Source organism: Macaca thibetana, chromosome 4 (assembly GCF_024542745.1).
Source record: "Macaca thibetana thibetana isolate TM-01 chromosome 4, ASM2454274v1, whole genome shotgun sequence".
Lineage (NCBI taxonomy): Eukaryota > Metazoa > Chordata > Mammalia > Primates > Cercopithecidae > Macaca > Macaca thibetana.
This window is the reverse complement of record NC_065581.1, coordinates 39906526-39933161: the sequence shown is the minus strand read 5'-3', so window position 1 is coordinate 39933161 and position 26636 is coordinate 39906526. Positions and strand designations below refer to the sequence as shown.

General features: G+C 53.0%; 3 protein-coding genes across 3 annotated transcripts in view; 1 reads left to right on the top strand and 2 right to left on the bottom strand.

Annotated features, from left to right (window-relative positions):
* Window positions 1–13363, bottom strand: part of GLP1R (glucagon like peptide 1 receptor) — a 39873-nt gene extending 26510 nt beyond the window's left edge. The window contains exons 1-3 of the mRNA XM_050787704.1: window positions 13232–13363; window positions 5388–5484; window positions 4302–4409 (exon numbers count right to left, since the gene is read on the bottom strand). Of these exons, the coding sequence (XP_050643661.1) occupies window positions 4302–4409; window positions 5388–5484; window positions 13232–13309 (283 nt within the window). The 5' untranslated portion in view covers window positions 13310–13363. The remainder of the gene's footprint in view (window positions 1–4301; window positions 4410–5387; window positions 5485–13231) is intronic.
* Window positions 1–26636, top strand: part of GLO1 (glyoxalase I) — a 453994-nt gene that overhangs the window by 59132 nt on the left and 368226 nt on the right. The gene's annotated exons all lie outside the window — the stretch shown is intronic.
* The window catches only part of DAAM2 (dishevelled associated activator of morphogenesis 2), a 979794-nt gene that overhangs the window by 836931 nt on the left and 116227 nt on the right, over window positions 1–26636 (bottom strand). The window lies entirely within an intron of this gene.

Here is a 26636-nt window from a genome sequence, read left to right as displayed (position 1 = left end):
GCTGGAAATAAAACCCCCAATTAAACACTTCTCCTCCCGGAAGCTGATGCGGCGCCTGTAATCAAGCTAACAGCCGCCCTTCCACGTGGGTGCTGGCACTCAGGGCCATGGAGAGCTGCTCATGAATCCATTAGCTCCTGCACCCTGGCAACAACGTGGCCAGCAAGTACTGGGCCCCATTTTACAGATGCAGAAGCTGAGACTCAGAGAGGCCAGGCACAGGGCCTCCCCAAGGGAGTGAGATGAGGATCAAAGGCCAGGCTCGAAATGAAGGCATCAGCTCAGGGCCAGGGTGAAGGGTACTGTAGAGCATCAGGGCTTAGGAGAAGGAGCTCAGGTTCTGAACAACACAGACCCAAGTTCAAATCCTGGTTCTGCCTTCAACCAGCTGTGGGACGTTGGGCATGTCCCTTCACATCCTCAGGCCTCAGTTTCTTTATCTGTAAAATGGGAAGCATTATGACTTCCCAGAAGATAAAACATGTGAAGTGCCCAGTACATAGTAGACCTTTGAAACATCCTCCCCGACGCCGGTTTCTTGAAGGGGCACTTCTTCACTAAGACTGGAGATGGAGCTTGTGACACCACTTCAGCCAGAACTCCTCTGGGGACAAGCTTGGGCCCAGGCTCCGCTTGGCAACCCCAGGCTGTTGTAAAAGCCCCCAGGCTCGACATTACTCAGGGGAGGCACCTGCCAGAGTTTCCAAGAACTGTGAGTTACAGGTTATTTTTAAAGCATTTTATGACTCTCATATAATTAGAACTAAGCTAACAAACAGGTAGGGATCAGGAGGGGGTGTAGCTAATGAGGCCGGAATGATTTGTAACCAGCAGATCAGCTATTTATGGGCAAGCGAGGCTGCTGAAGGGTCCTCGGGCGGCCAACAGGCTCTCTGAAGCCACTTCAGCCTTCTCCTCCAGGTCTCGTTTGCGCCAGTCATTTCCTTTGAACATCTGTCTTTGACTCATCTGCTCCTGCTCTCTCTGCACGATCCTGAGTCCCAAGTTCTCAATTAGAGGGGTCAGAATTCAAGGGCTTGGCTGGCTTCTCCAGGACACCGTGTAGTTCCGAGGCCGGTAGCCTGGCCCCATGTCCAAGGTGCTGCCTGGAACCCTTGCTCCTTGGAGGAGCTTCCTTTTCCCTTCCGCATCTGCCTGTTCTTTCAGGTCTGGCCCCAGTCCCACCTGTCCCTGGAAGACTTCCTAATGGCGCCACACTCTTGGCAGAAGGGGTGGCTCTGGCCTCCCTCAGTACCACTGCTTGGGCTGCTGAGCCGACCTTCAGCTCCACGGAGGGGGGTTACCCCTTCTCCCCAGCGCACACACTCACACACCTCTAAGGTCTCAGTGGCATCCCTAGCTCCTAACATGACCCAGCTCAAGGATCTGGTGATTATTTTGACTTTTGCTTTTTCTCAGATCACCCACTCCTCTGCTCCATTCTGAACTCTAGAAGCCTGAGCCATGGGACAGCACCCCTCGGCTTCCCTGGCCTCTGCTGGGTTGGGCCAGTGGGAGGCACTGGCAGAAGATGGAAGGGCAGAGGGAGGGAGAGAGATGCTAGGTGTTCTCCCCTGCTCCCTCCCTGCCTTGATTTGAGGTCTGCCAGTGACTTTGCCCCTCTGTGGCCACAGCCCTGCTGGTAGCTTTTCCATTGTAGCCCAGCTGTCATGGGGATCCCCAGCCCCATTCTTGCCCCTTACTTCTCAGGTCTAGGGGTGCTCAAGCTTTCCATTGTTGTAGTCCCTGGTGCTTTATATGCCTTATTGGTCCCTTTACCTTGCCCAGCCTCTGAAAAGGACCCCCGTCCCACATTAAATTCTCTCCAAATTGCCAACTGAGCATGTTTTCTGCCAGGACCCCCTTCCTTCTCCCTGACACCAGGGCACACTGTGACGTTTCTCCACAGGCTACTCCCTTGATCAGCCCAAGAAAGCTCCAGAACTGTCCCCTTCTTCAGAACTGCTCCCACACACCTGGGTGGGGGTCAGGGAAGCCCCCGCTGCCAACTTTTGCCAAAGAAAGCTCCAGGAGAGGCCACAGACAGCAATTATGCAGCTTGAGCCTGTGGCAGGTGTCTCTGTGCATCCCTAACTCAGGGAGTGGGGAGAGGGAGGCAGAGTCGGTGATTCCGAGTGTCAAAAAAGGGAGTAAATTAGCCTGGCGAGTGGCGGGGGGAGGGGGTGGGGGAAAGGCTGGCAGGGGGCCTGTGCCGTGGCCGTTATCTTCATGGAGAAAGCAATAAAACCATGTACACTCATAAATGGGCACCACCAGGACCTATTTCCTGCTCAAATAAAATTAAAGGTGATGGATGGAGCTGCAAGCGGCAGGCAGAGCTGGGGGCGGCTTAGTGCTGAGTGATGGGCCCTGTCCTACGCCTGGCTCCCTGGGGTCTAGAAGCCCGGCAGACGCTGGCCAAGCTGCCAGTCTCAAATCTATGGGAGGCAGAGAAAGCGTGTGTATTGCAGGAAATCAGGGAGGTATGTAGGGAGGTGGGAAAAATTAACAGCTACCGTTTCTCAAGGCCCTGTGGTCCTCCCCACACCCATGTCACTTGGCTCTATCCCATCTCCCAGATGAGTCAAGCAAGGCACAGAGAGGTCTGGCAACTTGCTCCTGCTCACACAGCTAGTCAGCGGAACCACCAGATTGCAGAGTTCATAGGAGAGGGCAGGCAGCTCATCCCTGTCCCTAGAGGTGTGCCCAGACAGCAGAGGGCATCCAGACCACTCACCTGTCTCCAGGCCAGAGCCACATGCAAGGGCACCCCCCAACCCTCCACCAAGGAAGCCTTTGGTGCAGCAGTTAGCCACACTGACTCTAAACCAAGCTTCTGGGTCACCCACTAATGGCTGTGTGAGCTTGCAAAAGTCACTGAGCACCTCTGTGCCTTAGTTTCCTCATCTGAAAATGGGAGGGTAATCAGAGTACTTGCCTCAGAGGGTTGTGAGGATGGAAAGAGTGTAGCGTGGAAAGTGCTTCCAACAGGCAGTATTGGAGAAGGCAGGCCACTGATGGGCCCAGGCTCCCACCTCCTTCTAGGCCCAGGCTCTCCCTGCCCCTTGGGGAGAGGTGAGGGTGGACAAGGAGACAGCACTTTTAGGAGACCTGCCTGGGCCTCATCTGACTTCAGTCCTACGTGCCAAGGTGAAGTTTACATTGGGCCCCACCAGGCCACCTCCTCCAGGAAGACTCCTGGCTTCCCCAGAGCATAACCTCATGCCCACACTTGCTTCTGAGCCAGTTGCTGCTTGGGCTCTGGCCCCTTCAAGGTGTGATGATAAGAGCATGAATTGGATTCAAATCCTGGCTCTACCATTGACCACGTCATTTGGAACAAGTGACTTAAATTTTTGTGCTTCAGTTTCCTCATCTGTACAGCAGGCATAACCACAGGGTAGTTATAAAGTCCTGCTTTTAGGGCAGGACTTGGCATACAGTATGTACTCAATAAATAGTGGTGGTGGTGATGATGATGATGATGATGATGATGATGATGATGACAGGGAAATATCTTTTCTCCCCTTTTGGAGACTGGGAGCTCCTTGCCACGAGGGTGCTTGTCTCCTGTTATCCCCCATGGTGCCTGGATGAAACTGGGCTCAGTAAGGGAGGCTGGGATAGATAGGGGGGCACATTAACTAACCCTCCGGTCAGGGATCCGCTTGCAGCCTCTGCAAATCTCTGTACCCCCAATGACCTTCCCACCTACCCAGTCACACCTCTCCCAGTACAGGGTCCCCCTCGCAGGCAGGAGTGAGCTGAGGAGGGCTGAGTCTGATGGAGTTGGTTACCCCACCAATGCCCTGATCACTCCTCCCAGTGAACCCCTAGAGAGTGAGGAGATAGCTAAATGTCACTAATAGGTATGGGCCACCTGCAGACACATATCATACATACATGTATACACACAGCAGACACCCTGGATAGCTTCCCTCCCCGCAGGGGTCTGTCCCCACCTAGCTCCTTTCCTGACTACTGGATTGGAGGGGATCGTGTTTTTCTTCAGACACTTACTTTCCCTTCCCCACACACCTGCCAGCACTGGCCTCGCACCCAGACTCAGGTGGCATCTCAGGCCATCGTGAAACTTATCACTGCTGGCCACTCCCCTCACCCCAGGAAAGGCAGGCAGACCACTCACTAGGAGGCCTAAAGACATTCTGGGTGGGGAGGGCTGTGTCTCAGAGGAAAGGAAGCAGTGCCTCGACCCCAGCCTCCTGGATACAGGGGAAGGTGGGGGAGGGGGCTCACCACTGCTGGCCCAGGGCAGGTACCAGGTGGGGGAGGGGGCTCACCACTGCTGGCCCAGGGCAGGTACCAGGGGCAGCTGACATTCACGAAGGAGCCTGGCTCCCCATCTGGCCAGCAGGCATATTCATCGAAGGTCCGGTTGCAGAACAAGTCTGGGAGCAGAGAGAACAGTCTCTGAGTCCCTGCTTGTGACTGGCCATGGTACTTTCCTTCCCTTCCCCAAGACCCCTCCCCTCCTCAGAGGCTGCATGCCACTAACCTCTGCTGAACACTTACTGTATGCCAAGCACTTTCCCCACCCAGCAAGAGCCAAGCAGGGGCACTTGCCACTTATCAGTGGCAGGATCTTGAGCAAGTAACTGAATGTCTGTTTCCTGATCTGTAAAACAGGAGTATTTCCAGCCCCATAGGGCTTTGTGGGATCGAGACTGTATGCTACATAGATAATGGAACATAGTACGTGCTCAACGAACAATCACTACAGGCCTATTCTTAAATTGCACTTCACAGATCAGAGGGAAATGTTAGCTCACCTTCCCTCTGATCTCACCTAAGATAACCTTCTTTAGGTCATGTGTTATAATTACAGTCAGGATTTCAACCTAGGCCCAGCGGGCTCCAATCCCGTGCTCTTTAAACCACCTGGTGAACTCCCTGAAACATTTCTTCCTGTAAATACGTTTGTGGAGCCCTCAGTCCATGCACAGGCTGGGGGTGCTGAGGACAAAAAAGGAAAGGCCAGGTGCGTGCTCTGAGAGGCTCTAGCTGGGGGGTGGCTGGGGGCGGGAGGGAGGCCACACAGATAAGACAGCTAAGACAGAAGTAAGACAGCAACCCCAAAGCAGACTACAGCAAACGAGTAAGAGCCAAATGATGGCCGAAGTTCTGGGGAAGATTTTCTGGAGGAGGCAGTGCTTCCGCGGACTTTGAAGAACAGGAAGACTTTGGTCGATAGAAAGGAAGGTATCCAGGTGAAGGAGTAGCTTGGACAATGAGATGAAGGCAGAGGGCAGGGGTGGTGGCATCCTACAGAGGCAAATGAGTCCCAGTCACAGACATGGGTTCATCAGATTCCTCCAGGAGTTCACTGGGTGGGGAGCACTAAAGGTGGGGAGCTCCCCCGGACTCACCTGTGGCGGGAGGTGGGTCCTCAGTCAGGGAGCGCTGGCACTGGCGTCGGTATTCTCGCCATTTCTGCACCGTCTCCCAGAGGGACACAGTGGCACCCTGAGGGGAGGCATACATGGGAGGCCTGTGGGTTCAGCCAGCCCCTCTCCTGCCCCCTCACCCCCAACACACTTGGTTTCTCGATCTCCATGAAACCTCAAAGCCCCAAACTCTGCCAGGCATCAGCCACCTCTGAAGGAGAGTGGGAATAAGTCACTGCCACCCAGGAGCTCCAGGTGGATGGTTCGACATCTTCATTCCTCCCAGGGGACCAGTGCACAGCTTGATGTGTCACAAGTACCCAGCAAATGTCTGCTAAATTGATGCTTTTGGGGAGGTGGGTGGATGAAGGAGGAAAGGAGAGTGTGTGCCTCATTCCTGGTCTCTGATCTCACTTAGGAGAGAGACTTTCTGAGGGCCCAGGACTCTAAGCTCCTTCTGGTGCCTAGTCAGCCTGCCTGAGGGCTTCTTTCACTTTCAACCATTCTAGAAGGAGACACACAGGCCAGAGTGGGAGAGGAACTGAATCGAGGGTGCACAGGCCCCCCCAGGAAGCAGAGTTAAGGCTGGAATCTGGAGTCCTTCAGATCAGTGACCATGGTGGAATATTGGAAGGTGTGCGGGGGCAAGCGGGGCGGCGTTCAGGGCTACAGAGAACCTGGATGTCTGCCATTAGCATTCCTCCTCCAAAATGCACTCACTTACAAATGCACTCGACACAGCCCCCCCCGTGCTCCCCTCTGACACAACCACCAAATCTAATATTCAACCCAGCTTCTATCCACCCAAAGGAAGAGTCCTGAGGACATGAGGTGAAGGGGTCAGGGAGGTTGCAGACCACTGAAGTCACGCCTGCAATGGGAGGGATCCCCCTCACCTGTGCATAGGAAGAGCTGAGCCTCCACTTCCAGTAAGGTCACCGAAATGGCTTTTTAGCACACAGACCCAAACAGACCCATCCCACTGAGAATCCACCGTTCCTTCTCAGCGTTTTTGTGCACTTCCTTCAGCTATGTCTTGGGATTGTGGTTCTGTTTAGTTTTTTCCTGAACAGCCTTAAAAATTATAAATATTCGTCCTTTAGAGGCTGCAGATGCTGAAATGACCCAAGAGCCCCATGTATAAAATGTAGGACCTATACATAATTTAAAACAACATTTTGCCTTTTGAAATCACAAAAATGTCCACGTGTGCTGAAATTAAAATAGCTTCTTTACAGAAGCTTGCCCCCTTGCCTTGTAGCGTGCTGGGCACACGCTGGATCTGGTCTCGGGTTCTAGCTGGCTTATCTCGCACCTCCCTGAGAGACTTGGGTTGCCTTGCTCACCCCCTGCTGCCTCGCAGGCCCCTCGGAAGGGCCCAGCTCACTTTGAGCCCCAGCAGCGTCCTTGGCATAAGTGTGCCGAGGCCGCAGGGGCTACCCTGAAGGACAGAGCTCGTCTGAGGGCAAAGGTCAGCTGTATTTGCTTGGGGAAAAAAAGAACAAGAAATCAAACATAACAGCTGCAAAGGTGTTGTCCATGATATTAGCCACAGCTGAGGAGGTGGCACAGTTTTCATCAGAGCAAGTCCTGGTGGATCAACCCCGCCGCCCTAACCCCTTTCCCTTCTCCCTTCTTCCCTCTTCTCCCGGTAAAGGGCTCTTCCACGCGGCCCCAAAATGCAGCAGCTGCTGGGGGTGGAGGGCAGAGAGACAGAGAAATCCCCCTTGGTTTCTGTTTCTAGAATGAAAGTAGACAACCCACAAGGTCACTGCTGGGAACTGGGGCAGAAGGTGTGTCTGGGGCAGGCAGAGAGGCTGTCGAAGCCAGTTCTCCCCAGAGGCGGGGGAGGGGTTAATGACCTCGCCATGAAGGCCAATCTGGCCTCCGGCACCCCAGGGCAGCGCTGTCACCTACTCTGAGCACACAGTCCTGAGCAGAGCTGTGGACGTAAAACTATCTTCAGACTGGGGGTCCCTGACGATGGGACTGCGCCTCCCCTCAGACTGGGGCTCCCTGAGGACGGGCTGCGTCCCCCTCAGACTGGGGCTCCCTGAGGATGGGGACGCGTCGCCCTCAGACTGGGGATCCCTGAGGACAGGGCTGTGTCTCCCTCAGACTGGGGCTCCCTGAGGACGGGGCTGTGTCTCCCTCAGACTGGGGCTCCCTGAGGACGGGGCTGTGTCTCCCTCAGACTGGGGCTCCCTGAGGACGGGGCTGTGTCTCCCTCAGACTGGGGCTCCCTGAGGACGGGGCTGTGGCTCCCCCTTAGGTAAGGGATTCCTGACAGTAGGAATATCTTGTCCTCTCCCTGGATGAGTTCAGGGTTTCTAGATACCCTGGAGCCTTCATCCGAACCCTGCAGGCACACACACAGTACGAACTACCCAGACTTCTGGCCTCTCCCACACCTCGTATTTACAGAAACCGTAATGGTGCCAGGTTCTGGGTGGTTGTGGGTGGAGGAGAATGCAGGGAGTATAAAGGTGACTGCAGGAGTCCTGCCTGAGAGAGTCCTCAGGCTACTTGGGGGTGGGGGTCAATGCGTTACAGGACAAGTGACATAACAGGGAAGCCAGTGGGTGAAAGTGTTCAGGGAGTGGTTGGGGCAGGGCTCAGTGTAGACTCAAGAGGCCTGAGGGACTGGGGACTGTGAGGTGGGGCTGGGGTGAAGGGGGTTGGGGGTAGACTGGGCTAGCAAGGAGGAGGGTAGGCATTGCAGCAGGAGGGCACAGCAGGGAAAAGGCACAGGGGTGGGGACATCAGTGCTCTGGGGAGCAGAGGAAAGCTGTGGACTGTTATCAGGAGGATTTTGGGGGGCAGGGAGAGAGTGGTGGCAGGCCCTGGGACAGATGGGAGGTTCTGGTCTGGGGAGAGGCTGGGTAAATGAGGCTGGGGTCACCCAGTGCCACAGGGCCTGGGTGCCCAGGTAACATAGTGGAGGCTGAACAACCCTGGGCTCGGGCTCAGATCTGGGCCTGGACCTGGCTCACCCAGACATTAGGTTTGCAACCGAGTGCAAGAGTTGTATGTTTTAGCCTCAGCTTAAACTTGTGCAAATGGGAACAGCAGCCCCTCCCCCATGAGACGGCTGTGAGGACTGAGTTAATGCTTAGGATGATGGGCACATGGAGAAGGCTCAGTCAATGGCAGCAATCCCCATGATTTCTGCTGTTTAGAGGAAAGAGCAGAGTGGGAGGGAGTGACCAGGCTTCCTGGGGACTGGGGCCCCACCCCTTCCTCACTTCTAGGATCAACACATTCCCAGAAAGAGGAAATTAATATATTTTCACATCCAATGACCAATCATTCTGCTTAATTTGTGAGATCTTCCAGCAGTAACCACAGCCAATGGCAAAGTGAAGCAGGGAGGAGGCTTGGAACCCCATGCCCTGTGAGGACGGGCAAGGCCCTGCCCAGCAGGGTCCCCCACTCCTCCATTTCATCCTCCCACAACATAAGTCCCTGCCGCAAGCCTGACAAGGTGGGGCTGTGGGTGCTGGGGAGCGGGGAGGATGCAATCCCGATGTCCCTGTCCCTCACAAGGCAGCAGAGCTGACGAGGAGAGCAGGGCAGGGGTCAGTGGGGGTCTAAGGGGCCATGGTAAGGGCAGGATGGCAGTTTCTAGAATCAAGACTTGACAGGCTTCATGGGATCTCTCTGAGGTGGATGAAGGCACATGGGGATGACGCCTGGTTGGAGGTTACAAGAAGGAAGGGGCATCCCTCAGATTCAGGAGTTTCGGGAGGAAGCAGGAGACAGGAGAGAGGACACCAGGAGGGAGTGGTGTGATCTACAGGAAGGAGCTCTGGTCAGCGATTTACAAGTCCTTGGTCTAAATCCCAGCTCTGTTAATGCAGGACGGTGGGACACACTTTATCTTTTTGGACCTCAGTTTACTCATCAGTTGCCAGTTCCGCCACCTGTAAAATGGGCATATCATTCTTCTCAGAGACTGTACAGATCCAACAAGATAAAGCAGGTGAAAATCTTTGTGACTTCTCAAGCCCTGTACGAGCAGGCAGCGTTGGAAGGAAAGACAGCAGAGAAGGAAGCAGGTGGAGCGGAAGCCCCCGGGGTGGCAGGCCTTCCAACACCCCGGGAGGGGGCTCCCTCTCCCAACACTGGCTGCCAACCTGAAAGGCGCCTCCTATTTCTCAGCGTGGGTAAGTGTATCAGATTCTTTCCTTCTCTGGGGACCATTTTGGTTGACGGGAAGGAGGACAGAGATCTTGGCCTCTCTGTGCCATGAGGTGGGAGACGTGCAGGAGGGCCTCTCAGAAGGAGGAAGAAGGGATTCCAATTCAAATTTCTGGAGGCCCCCAACCAGGTCCAGCCCTTCAGGTTCCCTGGCATCTCCTCCCAGGACCCCAACCTCCTTCCTTTATGTTACCTCCTAGAAGTCAAATCATCCCTTTCATCAACAGACTCCTGTCTCTTTGACTGCCCCTTGTTTTTCTTTCTTTCTTCTTCTTTTTTTTTTTTAAAAGCTCAGAGCTTACAATCCATTTTTTTCCCTAAGGGCTTTAGATATCTGAACGAAAGGACAGGAAAAGGAATACTACACACATGTTCTCACAGTCACAAAAACCCCCACGTGGACACTGTCACACGCATCATCACACACGCCCCCATGCACATTCCCAATGCTGAGACACTAACACAGATTCTCTCCCACCACACACCATCACTCACAGACTGCCAGGTACACACTCACATGCTGAGACACTGTCCCCAACACACACACACACACACAGAGGAACGCACAGACACTCTCGCAAGCACACTACCTCCCCTGCACATATAGACACACACTAGTTGACACCCATTCACACACCAAGATGCCACACACACACACAGACACACACACACACACAGACCCTCCCACAGACACAGTATGACATGCAGGGTCACAAACACATAGACACTGTCAGATGCACAACTGCATGCTGAGATGTTGCACACAGGGACTCATACCCACACAGACTGTTACACACACGGTCACTCACATATACCTGGGAAATGGGGGCTCATACAGCTCACTCCCTTCTCCCCCTGATCTGTCTCAGTCTACCTGTCTCTATCTCTGCCCCCACCACCACCACCACCACCAACACACACATAGGCATTTTCCTAGGGGCAGGCTGCCGCCGAGGAAGCCTGTTTTGCCTTGGTGCAGGGCATTCGAGGGCAGGATGTGGTTTCTTGGTTGCTCCTGCCCCAGCCCCCAGCCTGGGTTCTGTCCAGAAGGAAGCCCAGATTAGAACAATGTCCACTCTGACCAACGCTCAGCCCTGGACTCCATCCACCATTCACTAGAGTACAGAGACCCAGGGTCTCCAAGAGCCCCTCTCAGTCCTATCCTGCAGCCCTGGAAAACACTTCCAGATCCCCAAGGACAAATGGGTCAGTTCCCCCATTTGACTAAAGTGACTAAAGCTGCCATTTCAGGGTGCCAGTGTCCATCCCCTCCATAACCCTGTGTGATAGAGTTTATGATCCCTATTTACAGATGAAGACACAGACTGGGGATAATCAAATATGCAACTCAAGATCACCAGCTAATAGCAGTCTCTATATTTGAATCCAGTTCTGATTTTAACTTTGAGTGCCAAAGGCTTGCCTGTCTCCTCAGTAGGCCCACTCCCTCTCCGGGGTCTTGGACAGGTAAGGACCAGGGTAGGGGAGTGAGGTTTCCCAGCAACAATGAAAGAGTGGCCTAGGGCACCTTTTCCAGAAGTCGACTCAGCCATCCCCCTACCTGCAGGGATGCTGCTTCCAGCCTCAGCAGACCCGACAGTGAGCAGCTCACTCTCCGAGTTCTCCCTTCAGTCCCATCTGAGTAGGAGGTATTAGATCAAGAGCCCAGCCCCTCACCCCTTTCTCCTCCCTGCTCCTGAACTGCTGGACTACTTTATACAGGGACCCTCTTTTCTGAGCTTTCATCCCCCCATCAGCAACACGAGGGGAGAAACTCTAACCCTGCTGACTTCATAGGCAGAAAACAAAATGCAAAATACACTATTTTTTAGTCCTATAAGCATGCATGATGTTGTGTCATAATTATTGCATCTATCCTTAACACCCCCTGTAACTCAGATCTCCGTGGCAGCTCAGTTTCCCATGACAAGAGCACCCCCTCAAGGCTCCCGTCCCAGCTAGGACCTGTCCCCTCCTATCCTTCTCTACCACCCCAATTGTGTTATGCCCCCAGGTTGCCCAGCTTTTGCCCTAGGCCTGGGGCTAAGGAGTAACATTGGATCAGAGGGAAGTGCGGGTTCAGGAGCCTGACACTTCTGGGAATAAGGCCTCTGGGAAGACAGTTCACAGAAAGTTTCCTCTTCCCTATGCTTTCTTCCCTTCATTCAAACCAGATCTGTAAACCTGGCCTAGAGCAGGATGGATCCAGGAAGCAGAGCCTCCACCCCTACCCCAACCCAGTCCATAAGAGGAGGGAACGATGGGCAAGAACCATGTCTTGGGTCTGCAGCCCTGACCCCTGAAAGATCCCAACCACACCAGGAAAACCAAGGCCTGGCTGGGGGCGCTGTGGGGAAGGTGCCTTGGAAGGGAGTGGGTGTCTCCTGGGGCTCAGGGCAGCAGGTGGGCTGGGGAACAGGGGCAAGGAGAGGATGCATCTGGAAAAGAATCTGGGGGCTGAAAATGTGCTGGCCCCTCAGCTGAGAGGCACGTCTGTCCACATCTGGGGTTTCAGCTGGGGTGGAGTCTGCCCTCACCAAGGCAATGGTTCTGGGACAAACTTCAAGGTTCGTCTAGGTCCACTCCCCACGGATCTCAGTTTTTTAGGTCTGGCGGTAGCAGTGGGAGGTGATGGGAAGAACTTGTTTCCTGACCCAGGACAGGCCACCCAAGTCTATGTCTCCTCTCTGTTCAAGCATGTCCCAGCATCTTTGGACAGCTCCCCTCTTCAAAAGCAGCTGACCACTGCCCCCAGCCCAGGAGCCTGGGGCAGGAAAGGCAGCAAAGACAGGAGAGAGGGGCTACAGATGTCCACCTGTGGCCTGCTCTCTGGTGGCACCAAGGAGCCCAGGTGTTCCTGCGTGTCCCAGCATGCGTTCTCTTGGTGCCTGTTGTCAGTGTAGGGTCAGAATGGGAGGTCAGCAGAGTGGGTGGGGTGGGGCGGTGGGTTAGCTGCTTCCAGAGGGGGCACTGAGCCTTCTGCCTGTTTGCTACAGAGGCTGGAAGGGGACGGGGGTAGGTTCCATCTGGGAGGTCACTGGGAAGGACAAGCTGCCACCGCAGGGTCCCAGGGGCCATGAATCAAAGGCTGTGCTGGGGGCTGACGAGAAAGGGAGAGGAGCCCGGTATCCGCACCCTGGTGCTCTCAGCCTTCATAGGGCCTTCTCAGGGTCTTTGAGCAGGTGGATTGCCTGGGGAGGCACTGCGGGAGAGGGGTCTGGGGCAGACTGTGGGGCGGAGGGAGTCTAGGAGGATGCCAGGCTGTGCCAGGGCCGCTGACACGGTTTAGAAGGAGTTGGGAAAGTGGCGGGGAGGAAGGAGAAGCGGGGCAGAAGTCAGCGCAGGGCGGCCGCGGGGCAGCGGGTGCCCTGGCAGAGGGACCCTGGCGGCCAGGAAGAGGGCGTCCCGCTGGGGTTGGGGGAATCCTCTGTGGTCCAAGCCCTCACCTGGGCCTTCCAGCCCAAGGGCACAAACTCTCCAGTCCCTACTCCCCCCGAGGCTTTCGGATGCCCCCGCCAGCGGTCTCGGAGTTTCATTCAAGTCCTGGGGCCCCCCGCCAGGACACTGCGCCTGCAGCCCGCAGCGCCACCCCCTCCCCCGGTGTCGTCGGGGTCCCTGGGTCTCACCTGGGGGCGGGGGCCGGCCCTGCCCACCACCCCGAGCAGCAGGAGCGCGAGGCGCAGCGGGCCGGGGGTGCCGGCCATGGCGGGGAGTTCAGGACTGGGCCATCGCTGCCACCTGCGGAACCGCGTGCGGCGACTGATTCCGGGCGGGTGGCGGGCGGCGGGGGAGGAGCCGGCGAGGGGCCGCCCTGCCGGCGGGAGGGGCCTGGTAGGGTCCTGGTTCTTCCGTCCCGGCCGCCAGAGACCCCTGGGCCCGCCCCGCCGCACCCCTTGGCCGGTCCCGGGCCAGGAGATAGTGGGCACTGCGCTCCAAGCGAGCGCGGCTGGGGATCAGAAAGCGCAGGAGGCGGCCACCAGCTCTGAGCGCCGACAGTGCGCCTGGCCGGCTTTCAGCGACAAGCCGGGCCCGCCTCCCACCCTGGCACCCCGGACCTCCTCCCTGGTCTCCCAGCTGAAGAAAGCCACAGCAACCCCCGCCCATTCAAGGTCCGTCAAAGGAAACTGAGGCCCGAAGAGTGGACGGGACTTGTCCAAGGTCACACGGCTTGGCAGGCCACTCCTGGAAAGTATCCCCAGAGCCAGGGGTGACTAATAAGAACTTTTTTCCCCAGGGTTACCCCTTCCCAGGTCCTCTCCTCATTCCCAGGCTCTGTCCTGAAGGCAGGCCCGGGATAGTCAAGGTTGGGGGTGGGGAGAGGGGGACAAATGGATCCACAGAGCCCTGACAGTCGGAAGGGTCTAGAGGTTCCCCTCTACCTGGGAACTTCAGCATTGCAGGGCAGGGAGGTATGAGGCTGGAATCTGCCTTTCTGGAAGCTTCCCTGCCACCTCTTGCCGCTCCAGCCTCCTGCTCTTGTAACCTGTGTATGTGTGATAACGTGTGCCCATGGTTGTTCCTGCCTTCTCTATCTGTCTCCCTGCTTCGCTTTTTGGGGACTCTGGATTTTTCCTGCCTCTGTTTCCACTCCCACCCCTAAACACGGCAGGGCCCTCAGGTTCCCTTCTTATACCCAACAATTGGAAAGAGAACACTAAGAGGGCACTGACTGTATCTTCCCTAATGCTCTTGAGAAGTGGGGATGGGAAAAGAGGATCCCCCACCAAAGAACCTTGATGCCACTCTTAGGAAAGGTGAGTTGTGGCGGTGCCCAGCCTTGGACCTGCCGTGGGGCATGTCGACTAAAGGGACAGGAAGTTTGTGAGAATAGCTAGTCCTGGGGAGAGAACTGAACTTCTCAAAGTCCTGAGGAAGGCTGGACCTGTCTGAGCCCAGGGAGGGAGACAGCCTGTGGGAGGGGCCCCTGGCTTCCATTCAGCAGGAGAGACCCTCCTCTCCAGCAAGCTCTGGTTCCACCACCTGAGACTCATTTATTCCCTCCCGTCCCAAGAGGTCGGTCTAGCAGGGACCTTCTACGTATCACTTAGGATTAGGTTGTTCAGCTGGGAGTGACAGAAAATCCCACCCCAAATAACAATGGCATAACCAAGGGCTCTCTCATGTCAAGCAAGGCCAGAGGTTCAGCCCAAGGTTGGAGTGGTGGCTCCCTGATCATCAGGGTGCCTGGATCTTCTAGCTTCCACCATCCTCTGCTCCAAGGTTTCCACCTAATGATCCAAGGTGGCTACTCCAGCCATGATATCCAAATTCCAACCAGCAGGAAGGAGGAATGGGAAGGAGATGGGTGCACCTCCACCCATAAAGACATGTCTTGAAAGTGGCAGCCATCAATTCTACACCCCTTGGTCAGAACTTAGTCACGCAGGCACTCCTAGCTGCAAAGGAGGCTGGAAAAAGCACCCTTTATTCCAGGCAACCACGGGCAAGGTTAAATATTGGGCTTTTATACTCTAGAAGAAGTCAAATTTTAAAAAAGGCACTGGAAGTGAGTTTTAGGCACTACTATGTCAGGTTTGGGGTGGAGAGAGGAGAAAGGAAGAGATAGAGAAGCTATTCAGACAGAACTGGGGTCTTTATCATGAATTTATCAACCTCCAGATTACATTGATTCAGCAAGTATCTATTGAAAACCTACCACATGCCAGACACCATTCTAGGTCCTGGGGATACAACTGGTGATGCCGTCCCTATCTTCAGAGAGATTATATTCTAATACAGGAGGGAAACATTAAACAAATAATTATTAGAGTCATTTATAATTGTGATAAGCACTATAATGATAAGCAAATGCCCCCAGCACTTATAAGGCCATGTTTTCTCTGCCAGGGGGCTTTCTCTGACATGCAGGAACATTTTTGCATTCAGCCAGTGCAGGGTAGGTACCCCTAGGAGCAGCTGTCAACCATGGATGGACAGGAGTGGATGGATAAATACCCCATCCAGAGGTGTGTACCACAGTCTCCCAGAGGTCCCCTGTGTGATGGAGCCCAGCTTCCCACAGCAGTTACCTGCTCAGGAATGCACCCTGTGTTGGCTTCATTTCCTCACTTGTCCCACTTTCCCACAGTAGGGTGCCAGTGCTTCTGGGGTCACACCTCACATAAAAATAAACAATTTGGCTGGGTGCAGTGGCTCACCGCCTGTAAGCTCAGCACTTTGGGAGGCTGAGGCGGGTGGATCACCTGAGGTCAGGAGTTCAAGACCAGGCTGACCAACACGGAGAAACCCCGTCTCTACTAAAAATACAAAATTAATCAGGCGTGGTGGCACATGCCTGTAATCCCAGCTACTCGGGAGGCTGAGGTAGGAGAATCACTTGAACCTAGGAGGTGGAGGTTGCAGTGAGCCAAGATCGCGCCATTGCACTCCAGCCTGGGCAACAAGAGTGAAACTCCATCTCAAAAAATAAAATAAATAAAAAATAAATAAATGATTTGTCCTTAAATCCTCATCTCAGGATCTGCTTCTGGGAGAGCCCAGCTGAAGACACTGGGCATATGAGGGTATTTGGGAAGCTTAGGGCCAGTCCCTCCTCTTAACATCTGGGGGTCCAAAAACCTCAGAGTTTGCTGTGATGCTAGGACAGAGTATGGACTCGGGAATAGTTTCCTTCTTTCCCCTTGCAGTTACCAGGGCCTCTCACTCAGGCTCCTTCGAGCAGAGGAAAGGATGAGTTCCGTAAGAGCAGATATTTGAATGGATGGCATACTGTTTGCTAAACTGTCAGCACCTGTAATCCCAGCTACTCGGGAGGCTGAGACAGAAGAATCGCTTGAACCCAGGAGGCAGAGGCTGCAGTGAGCAGAGGACATGCCACTGCTCTCCAGCCTGGGTGACAGAGCAAGACTCCATATCAAACAAACAAACAAACGAAAACCCTTGAAAACAAAGATAATAGCTACTACTTACTGAGCCAGGAGCTGCTGAATGCTTGGTGTGCCCTGATCTCATCCAGTATTATGCACAAGTGTTATTGTGCCCATTTTATGGATGAGGAGACCGAGGCTCAGCAATGAAAAGTGAGTTGCCCATAAGAGCAAACAGGGCATTCATCCCAGGTCCACCTGCCCCCAGAGCTGGTGCCAAAGCTGCCGATAGGCAGCTGAATTTGTGGCAGCACAGAGGATGCAGGCTGCAGCTCAGCCAGCCTGTCCGGGAGCACCTCCCTCTACAACCCAGAGCTCTGGGTCCTGCTCCTTACCCTTAGGCCCAAGGCTTCTCCAGTGACCCTAGCGTGGGGTGCCCTCAGCTTCCACTAAGAAAACATGGTGTTGAGATTGTCTTCAGAAATAGGAATGGGAGCAACTGATGTGCGCTCCCAAGGAAAAGATGCTGCAAGGCCCATTCACCAAGGAGGCAGACCTGAGAGCAGGCCACCCGACCCTCTTTTGTCTTCAACAGGAAAGCCTTGTCCCTAGCAGGAAGACCAGGCCAGTAGGCAGGACAGATCCTTTTTTTTTTTTTTTTGAGACAGAGTCTCGCATTGTCACTGGGGCTGGAGTGCAGTGGCACAATCTTGGCTCACTGCAACCTCCGCCTCCCAGGTTCAAGCAATTCTCCTGCCTCAGCCCCCCGAATAGCTGGGATTACAGGCACCTGCCACCACGCCTGGCTAATTCTTGTATTTTTAGTAGAGATGGGATTTCGCCATGTTGGCCAGGCTGGTCTCGAACTCCTGACCTTGTGATCCTCCCGCCTCGGCCTCCCAAAGTGCTGGGATTCAGGCGTGAGCCACCGTGCCCGGCCCAGGACAGATCTTTCACTTGAGAGGAGACAGGAGGGAGAGAAGGAAAAGAGAGAGAGGGAGGTCGTAGAGTGGAGAGAAGGACAGGGAAGGAGAGGGAATTGCTAGAAAAGATAGGTGTCTCTTCTCTTTTTTTTTTTTTTTAGACACAGTCTTGCTCTGTCGCCCAGTCTGGAGTGCAGTGGCACAATCTCAGCTCATTGCAACCTCCACCTCCCGGGTTCAAGCGATTTTCGTGCCTCAGCTTCCCAAGCTGGAATTACAAGCTTATGCCACCATGCCCAGCTAATGTTTGTATTTTTTAGCAGAGACAGGGTTTCACCATGTTGGCCAGGCTGATCTCAAACTCCTGGCCTCAAGTGATCCGCCCACCTCAGCCTCCCAAAGTGCTGGGATTACAGGTATGAGTCACTGAGCCCTGCCAGGACAGGTATCTCTTGCACACATAGTTCAGGTTTCTTTCCAAGCTCCATGTCCCTAAGAAACTCATTTACTTCCCAAAGTTCAAGACCACATTCATCTTCTGAGTGATGAGAGGAGGAAAGAGCCAGCATTTTTTCAGCCTGATATAAACACACATGCACACACATACCTAAACACAGATTTTAGAGTCTAACAGTCAAATCCATCTCAGTCACTTACTGTGTATTCTTAGTAGCACTAAGCCTTGGTATAAAATGGGTCCAATAATAAGAACCAATATTTACCGAGCATTTGCCTTGAGCCAGGCACTGTTTTAGGAGCGTTATATGTGTTATTTCATCTAATGCTCACCATTGCCCTCAGGCTGGCCCTTGCCAGACAGTCTGAAGATCTGCTGCTGAGAGAAGGCAGAGAACTCAGCAGTGGGCCAGGAATCCACCTTCTGCCAGGAGAACCTGGCTGCCAGCAAGTCCTGGGGGCAAAGGAGGGTGTCATGAGAGGATGCCTCTTTAGGTAAGGGCTCCACCCCTCCACCTCCTGCTTCTCTTCTCAGACTCTGCCCTGGGAGCAACCCTGAGCTGTAGAGTGGGATTTTTTTTTTTTTTTTTATGGAGTTTTGCTCTTGTTGCCCAGGCCGAAGTGCAAGGGCATGATCTTAGCTCACTGCAACCTCCACCTCCTGGGTTCAAGCGATTCTCCTGCCTCAGCCTCCCGAGTAGCTGGGATTATAGGCGCCCGCCCCCACGCCCGGATAATTTTTGTGTTTTTAGTAGAGATGGGGTTTCGTCATGTTGGCCAGGCTGGTCTCGAACTCCTGACCTCGTGATCCACCTACCTCGGCCTCCCAAAGTGCTGGAATTACAGGGGTGAGCCACCGCGCCTGGATCATTTTTACCCCAATTTTACAAATAAGGATGCTGATCCCCAGTGCACTTAGGTAACTAGCGTGAGATGGCTTGAGACAGCCCAGGAGAGCCTGGATGCAAACCCCCACAGATCCACACACTAACTCCACATCCCACATTTATCACCTTGCAGGATAGTTTGACTATCAGAAGCAACACTTGCCCAGAACCTGGCACAAATAAGTCCTAGTAAATGGCAGTGTTAACACCACTGTTATTCCCCACAGCCCTCTGTCTTCCTTGCTGTGGTGCACCAGCTGTGCCAGGTCTCATCCAGGCAGCAAGTACAGCTGCTAATGCCCAGGGGCTGTGGTGCAGAACATCACTTCCTGGCTCAGGTGGCTACAGTCAGATCCCCCCCGCAAGTCTAGATGGGGAGGAGGTCTGCCAGGGCAAAGGGTCCCTTCCTCTGTGGTGCACCATCGTTGCCCCCCATTTACCAAGTCAGCCAAGGTCACCAGGTGCTGGGTCCTGTCCAGCTCCCAACAGTCAGCTGTGGAGAATTTACAACCTCTTGAGCTACAGTGATTACTGCTCTTGTGGGTGGATGCAGCACGCTGTTTTTCTGAAGCGTTACAGCATCATTTTTATAACTGACTTTTCTGTTGCAAAAGAACTCAGTGGGATCACACCCACTTTACTGGGAGGGAAACTGAGTCTCACAAGAGTCGGGGTTTTGCTCAAGGTCATTTAGGAAGGTGCTGGAAGGGTTTGTACAACTCTGGACCAAAGAAGAGAAAAAAAATGAGATGAGAATGGCAAAGTTCCTCTCTCTTCTCCACATGGGAACTCTAGACAGAAATGACTGGGCTCCCTTGCTCTCTTCTGGGAAGGATTAGTATCAGAAGTGGGGAGAAGGTGAGCGAAAACCCAGGGGATGGAGGGAGTCATGGGTGGAGAAGCTTGGCAACAGTCATAGAACCAGAAAGTACCTATCAGTGAAGATGGTAGCTATTGTGCTAATAGCTACCTGTTCTCTTTTTTTCAGACAAGGAGATTGCACAGCACAGCTGGCTGGATGCTCCCCAAATCTTAGCATACAGTGTATTTTAGTTTCCTGGGGACAACCATAACAAAGTTTCACAAACTGCGTGGCTTAAGCAACAGAAATTTGTTGTCTCGTCGTTCTGAAGGCCAGAAGTCTGGAATCAAAGTGTTGGCAAAGTTGGTTCCATCTGAGAACCATGAGGGAGACTCTGCCTGCCTCTCTCCCTGCTTCTGGTAGCCTCAGACATCCCTGGACTTGTGGGTGGCCTTCTCCCTGTCTTCACATGGTCATCCCTCTGTGCCCACATTTCTCTTTTGTGTAAAAATGCCAGTCAGATTAGGGACCATCTAACGATCTCATTTTAACTTGAATGTTCTGTAAAGACCATATTTCCAAATAAGGTCATATTCTGAGGTATTGGAAGTTAGGATTTCAAGATATCTTTTGCTGGTGAGTGACAACTCAACCTATAAGACATCAAGACCACATTCCCAGGTTCCCTTGATGTTTAGGGTGGCCAAGGTAATGTGGAGAAAAGTGACACAGGCCACCTCCAGGCTGGGCCCATAAGACCTTTCACACCCTCTCTTCCTGCATCTACCATGTTGGACACACATAGTCAGTGGAGAATGCCAAAGCCCCAAGGGATGATGGAACCTCAAGACAGAAGGGGCCTGGATCCATGAATGACTGTGTGGAGCACAGCCTCCTGCCAACTCATGTTGGATTGTAGTTTGTTAGGCCATCAAGATTTGGGGCTGTTTGTCATTGCAGTCAGCCCACCCAGACAAGCCCAGTGGCATGTATCCCTGAGCTTATCTGGGGCTGCTGAAGGTTCCCTCTATGTAGGGGCAATTAAGTAAATGAGGTTCCTCACTCTGGGCCCATCTCCTCCTTTCCTACTCCCTTCACCTTACTCAATGGATCACAGGGTCAGAAAAAGGATTCTGGGTCCATGCGGCCGTGGCTTCTGGGCCAGGGGAGTAGATTCATTTGTTCTTGTCCATCTGGCCCCAGCTTTCCCCCTCTTGTCTGCCTTTTTCTCTGGAGGAAAGGTGGGGAGCTGGGGAGGAGGTGTTATGACAGAGCCCACACTGCCCCTTCACAGAATTAAAGCTCTTGTGGGTAAGGAGGAAAAGTACCAAATTTCACACATTTGGAAATCAAATGAAAAATAAGTGTCACACGAGGCCTTCTCACTGTCGCCTTTCAGCACCTCTGGCACGACTGAGAAACCCACTAAGACCAAAATGAGAAATGAAACCAATGTTAACCCTTGTCTGAAATAAAAGGTTTCCTCAGACTAACATGTTGACTGGCCCAAGCAGCCTCCTTCCCAGAAACTGTCCCAGCTGTTCCCCTCATTGCCCCCTCAGACCTTCATGGGGAGGAAGGAAAAGAGGCCAGCCAGGCACCCGAATTTTCTCTGAAAAGAATGGCCCTGGAGCCAGGAGTGGGGAAGCTGCTGCTGGCTTTCAGGGACAAGGATTAGCACCAGCGCTGAGTAAAGATCACTGTAAAGCTGCCTCAGAGTCCCCCAGGCAAGGAAGGAGGAGCTCTAGGGCAGGCAGGTTCCCAGGCAACAGGCCCGCCCTTGTCTCTGAGCCTTCTGGGTCTCCCTTTCACTCACCACACTCAGGCTAGACAAAATTACCTCCCCTGGTTCCACATAAAGGGAATTTGATAACCCACTCATTCCCCTCTCCCAAATAAAAGAAAACAAACAGAAAATGGAAAATCTGAATGTTTCTGGGTCAACTCCTCTTAACAGCCAGCAGCACCATGCCTTTGTTTTCTGAGTGTGGGCTCAGTGGTCATCTCCAGCCACCTTGGACCTTACGAGTCACACCCAGGATCCAGCTGGAGGGGCGGCCACCTAGGACTGAGCCTGCAGATGTCTCCTACCCCTCCATAGGCTCACAGCCCAAAAGATTTCATTCCCGCCCCAGGTCATTTCTCTCAGTCCCTCGGACTTGTGACGTGGCAACACATCAGAATTTAAAACTGGCCTATGGTTAAGGGAAGCTCGGAATTTCCCTCTGTTGTTCTGGTCTGACCTCTAGACCTGGCCTCAGGTGGACTTGCAGCTTTGCCCAGCAGGTGTCATTTTCCAAGGAACCAGTTGCAAAACCAGCTTGAGTTACTTCCTTCTCTGTTTTGAAAGCCCTCGCCTCCAATGCACTCGGTGATGCTCTGGTTTCTGGCTCATTTGCCAAACGGGATAGCAAACAAAGCTGATGAGCCTACCCAGTACCTAATAGCTCAGATGTCTAATCCCCCACCTTTCAGGCACTCTGAGGGGGGCTCCTAAGGGAAGTGGGCTCACAGAATTAATTCCAAGCATGGCAGTTTTGTGATACAAAAATGCACAGTTTTTTGATGATGCCAGAGAACCTTGGGGCCCTGGAATGGGGAGACTTTGGCAGCTCAGCTGTGGCTGGGGTCTTGGCTATGGTCAACATCAAGACTGAGACTCCAGATCTTGTGGATGCAAGTCTAGGACAAGGAGTCGGGCTCCATCACCAAGTCACCTTGCCAGGTCAAGGACATGAAGATCAAATCCCTGAAGGTCTATCTCTTCTCTCGGCCCATCAAGGAGTTTGAGGTCACTGACTTTCTCCTGGAGGTGCCCCTCAAGGACAAGGTTCTGAAGCTCATGTTTGTGAAAAAGCAGCCCGAGGCTGGCCGGTGGATCAGGTTCAAAGTGATTGTCACCATAAGGTACTGCAACGATAATGTCAGTCTGGGAGTTGAGCGGCCCAAGGAGTTACTCATTGCTGTCTGCAGGACCATCATCCTGCCATGCTCTCCTTCAGCCTGGTGTAGGGTGACTACCAGGGGACAAGATCAGCAAACCCCACACAGTGCTCTGCATGGTGACACAGTGCTGCCAGCTCTGTGCCTTTGATGCCACATCCAAGACTTACAGAGCTAACTTCGGGAAAGAGACTGTTCCCCAAGTCTCCCTATTGTGAATACAATGACCCACATCATAGCATCCAGGAATGGCCACCACATGGTGCCTTTACATGGGAACAATCAGTGAACAAACCTGAAAGCAAGCCAACAAACAAAAACCCACAAACACACAGTAAGGGAAATAACTGTGGGGTAGGCTCTCTCGCAGGCTCCCTGCCACTGCTTGGTTTAGGGGAAAGGCCCTGGTCAGGGTGTTGGAAAACCTGAGTTCTCATCCTGGTCTTCTGCTATTCTCCTTTGTCCCCTAAGGCAGAGCACCTTAACTTTCTGAGTCTCAGTTTTCTCATCTGTATGATCATCCCTTCTAGTGCCTACTTACACAATTGTTGTGAAAATCAAATGTGATAATGTGCATAAAAGAACATAGGAAATTGCAAAATGCCATCTAGATAGAAGAAAATCAGGGTCATGCCCACAACATTCATGCACCTCCACGGTGATATATGTCCTGTGCTGCAGCCACACCAAACACTTTCTCCTGGTTTAAGCTCTGCCTGCCTTTGCGCACCTCTGGCCTCAGCTCCTGCTGTCTCTCCTAGAATGCTCTGCTCCCTTATTTCCTTTGGTCAAATCCCATCCATCCTTCATAGCTCCACCTGAATTCTACTTTCTCCAAAGGCCTTCCTTGATCCTTCAAAAGAAAGTCAAGTCTGTCTCCTCTGGGTTCCCATGTCACTTCGTCTTTACGGCAATGACCACCTTCTGCCTAACATGATGGCTGTTCATGTGTAGTTTATGTTCTCTGCTGTCTTGCCTGTCTGGGGGCAGGGTCCATGCCGTGGTGGTTCTTGCATCTCTCCTAAGGGTGCGTACAGAGCTGACAGTGCACAGGAGGCATGCAGCACCATTCCATTTTGTTGCAATGAATCGGAAAGGACCTCGAGAGGTGACCAAGGCCTTCGGGGCCTGGAGGCAGAAGATGAACAGTCAGGCTCCGGGGACCGGGTTTAGAAACATTTTTTGACATAGAGGCCCAATTTCAAAGCCTAGTCATTTCAGATTATATTTGCATTTGGAGGCTTTTAAAGTACCAAAACTTTAGATTTATATCTTCATGAACAGATGTGGAAGGGAAAATCAATTCCTCATAGGAATGGCTTATTCGTTTTTATCTCAGTGCTGAATATTATGCACCAAGTGGCAAATTAATACATAAATTGACCAAAGACATATACACCACCGAATGGTGCCCTGATGAGAATGGAGTGAGGAGTGGGCTGAGCTCCGCGTGGCTGGCTGTGGGCAGATGCTGCCCATTATGTGTCAGTCAAGTCAGAGTTTCCCAAAAAGATGTTGGAAGCAAAGGCAACTCTGAGTGTTAGAAGAACCCAGACTATTCCTCGAGAAGAAGGGCAACGCTCACACACGTCATTTAGGGGGACGTGGTATGGCATGCAAGGCTGGTGCCATCTTGCCTTTCCAGGGCTGTTAGAAGGATGTCATGAGAAACAGGCATGGCAGCCCCCTGGCCCTTTCCCACGTGTGCCCTCTGCTTCCCCCAGTGAGCACGTCCCTCCTCCAGGACAGGAGGAAGAGAATGGAGAAACATCACAGATTGGCCCTGAGAGAAGTGCCCTCTGGGGCTGGCGGGGCCCCCCTGCTCTCGCCTGGCATGGCTCCCAGAGTGAGTGATGTGAGCAAATGAAGCGTGAGCACAACCTCTCTCCTCCCTCCTGCAGGCATCAGTCCCAGGAGCCCTAGGGCAGAGTGGAAAGGTGGGCATGAGGGGCGGGACAGGGCCTGACGAGAAGTCAACCTCTGGGCCAGCTGTCCCACAGCCAAGTGTTCCATAGGCAGAGGAGGGCCCTGAGGGGAATGCAGGATCCAGGGCCCACCAGGGAACTCCACAGTGGGCTGCTGGTGGCCAAGGACTGCTGTGTGGGCTTCCAGAAAAAGCAGACCAGGCAGAAAGGGCAAGTCTACTCTAAAAAATTCCATAAACATGGAAAAAAACTAAAAGTGACTGCTTTCCCCAAGAGAGGGGATGACACATAATAGACAAAGCTTCTGACGTAGTCTAGCTAAAAGCCAAAGAGCTAGTTATCAGCTCTGAAGGGAGCGGGATTGGGGAGAGAGGGACAGACACACACACTCACACAGGAGACACACAGAGACAGAGACAGAGGGAGAGGGGGAGAGGGAGGAGGAGGGGGAAGAGCATTTTCTATTTGTCTCGTTCAGGTTCTTATCATGAAGGGACACCGGATGTCCTTTAGGGGGACAATAGAGGAGGAACAATGGAAAGGAAAGGGTTTGCATAATCAGGAAGGACCACACGGAAACCACAAATGACAGATGGGTGTCCTTATCCCCCAGACACAGGTTGACATCCCCACTCACATGTCTGAGGAGGCTGAGGTTCCAGTGACAGAAACGCCCATGGATTTGTCATCTAGGAGATGGGGACAGAGCCCTCGCATTCATAGCCCTCCATCTTGAAGAAGCTGTGAAGATGCGGGGGAATTAGAGGCTCAAGCATCAAATCCCTGCACCAGGTCAGGTGGGGATTTTGCCTGGAAATAGAGAGGAGGTGCTTTAATGAACCGGTCTCGTCCTGGGTGAGAATGAGAGGAGAAGCGGCTCTGTCAGGAGAAACAGGGAGCTGCTGGCACAGCACATGTATGAAGAGGAATTTCCACCCTCCCTGAGGACACCTGTTCAATCAAAGCAGCTTATAAAGAAACAACGGTAACACTGTCACCCTGTCACACCCCACATTCCCAAGAAGGGTGATCTTGCAAGCCCCAGAGGACTGGAATCAACTGTGAGCTCCTCCTCTCCAGTTTGTTTTGGGGAGAATGGAATGGGTTAGGGTAATCTTCTATAAGCCAACAGCTTCCGTAAGGAATTGGTATTGATTCAGGGTAGACAGAACAGCTTCATATCTTAAGCATTACTCCAAAGTATTTATGTTCATCTTAGAAGGTTGGATGTAAATCAAGACTTGAGTGTTCAAAACCTTGGTTCCTATCTGCATCAAAGCCAGATGCTGGAAGATAGAAACGACAGAGTTGACTAGCTTTTCTTCCACCTGCTCAAGACACAAAAGTAATTTTTCAAAGGCAAAATACAGCTCTATCCCTCAAAAGTTGTGAGGAAGTTCATGACTGAGAAAAACAGCGGTTAAGCAAAAGGAGACTTTCAGGTTTCAGTTGTCTTTGCACTTGGAGGTCTCTTCAAAATATATCTGGTCACTGTGCTCAGCCTGGGGACTCCCTCAGCCAGGGACCCCCTCTTTCCCAGCCTCTCAGACAGGACAGAAACCACATGTCCCTCCGATGTCTTGTCCACCATTTCAGACATTCTGGAAAGCTCTCTACATTTCAGGGATATGGAGTCTGTGTGCAGGTGTCAAAAACACTCTTGATTTAAGTTGTTAAGATCCTCTGAGGAAAGCATAAAGAGGAAGCAAGGAAAAGTATGCTCATGATTTGTTTTTAAATTAAAGGAGGTGGGGAAAGAAGATGAGAAGAGTGTGGAGGAAGAAAGGCAGGACACGGATGCCTTCAGGTCCCAGGCTGTCCTCCCCAGCTGCCGGAAGTGCTGGCTCACAGCTGCCTGGCCGCCTCAGTCCGGTCCCTGTGTCCCCTCACCCCATGGGGCACATGCCTGCTCCATAACTCCAGGGGTGGCGGAGGCCTTTGCTGTGATTGCATCGCAGCCCAACCTCTCCCTCTGCCCTGTCCTGCCTCCTTTACTCCCCCGAGAGTGATGCTCCTAAAAACCGTTTCCGGGAAACCTCTTCTACATAGATCTCCATCTCAGAGGGGTTTTCCAGAGAACCTCACCCAAGACAGAGAGGGAAGAGGGAGGGGACAAAGCTTTTAGTGTTTTTAATGAGTAGATAATTTTTTGTCAAATACAGAAAAGGCATATAAGCCAGAGTGTTTGTCATAGCCCTGGAAAACCGTTGGTATCTTCATTCATTCAATATTAGTGCATATTTCTGGATTTATGCTATATATCCCAAC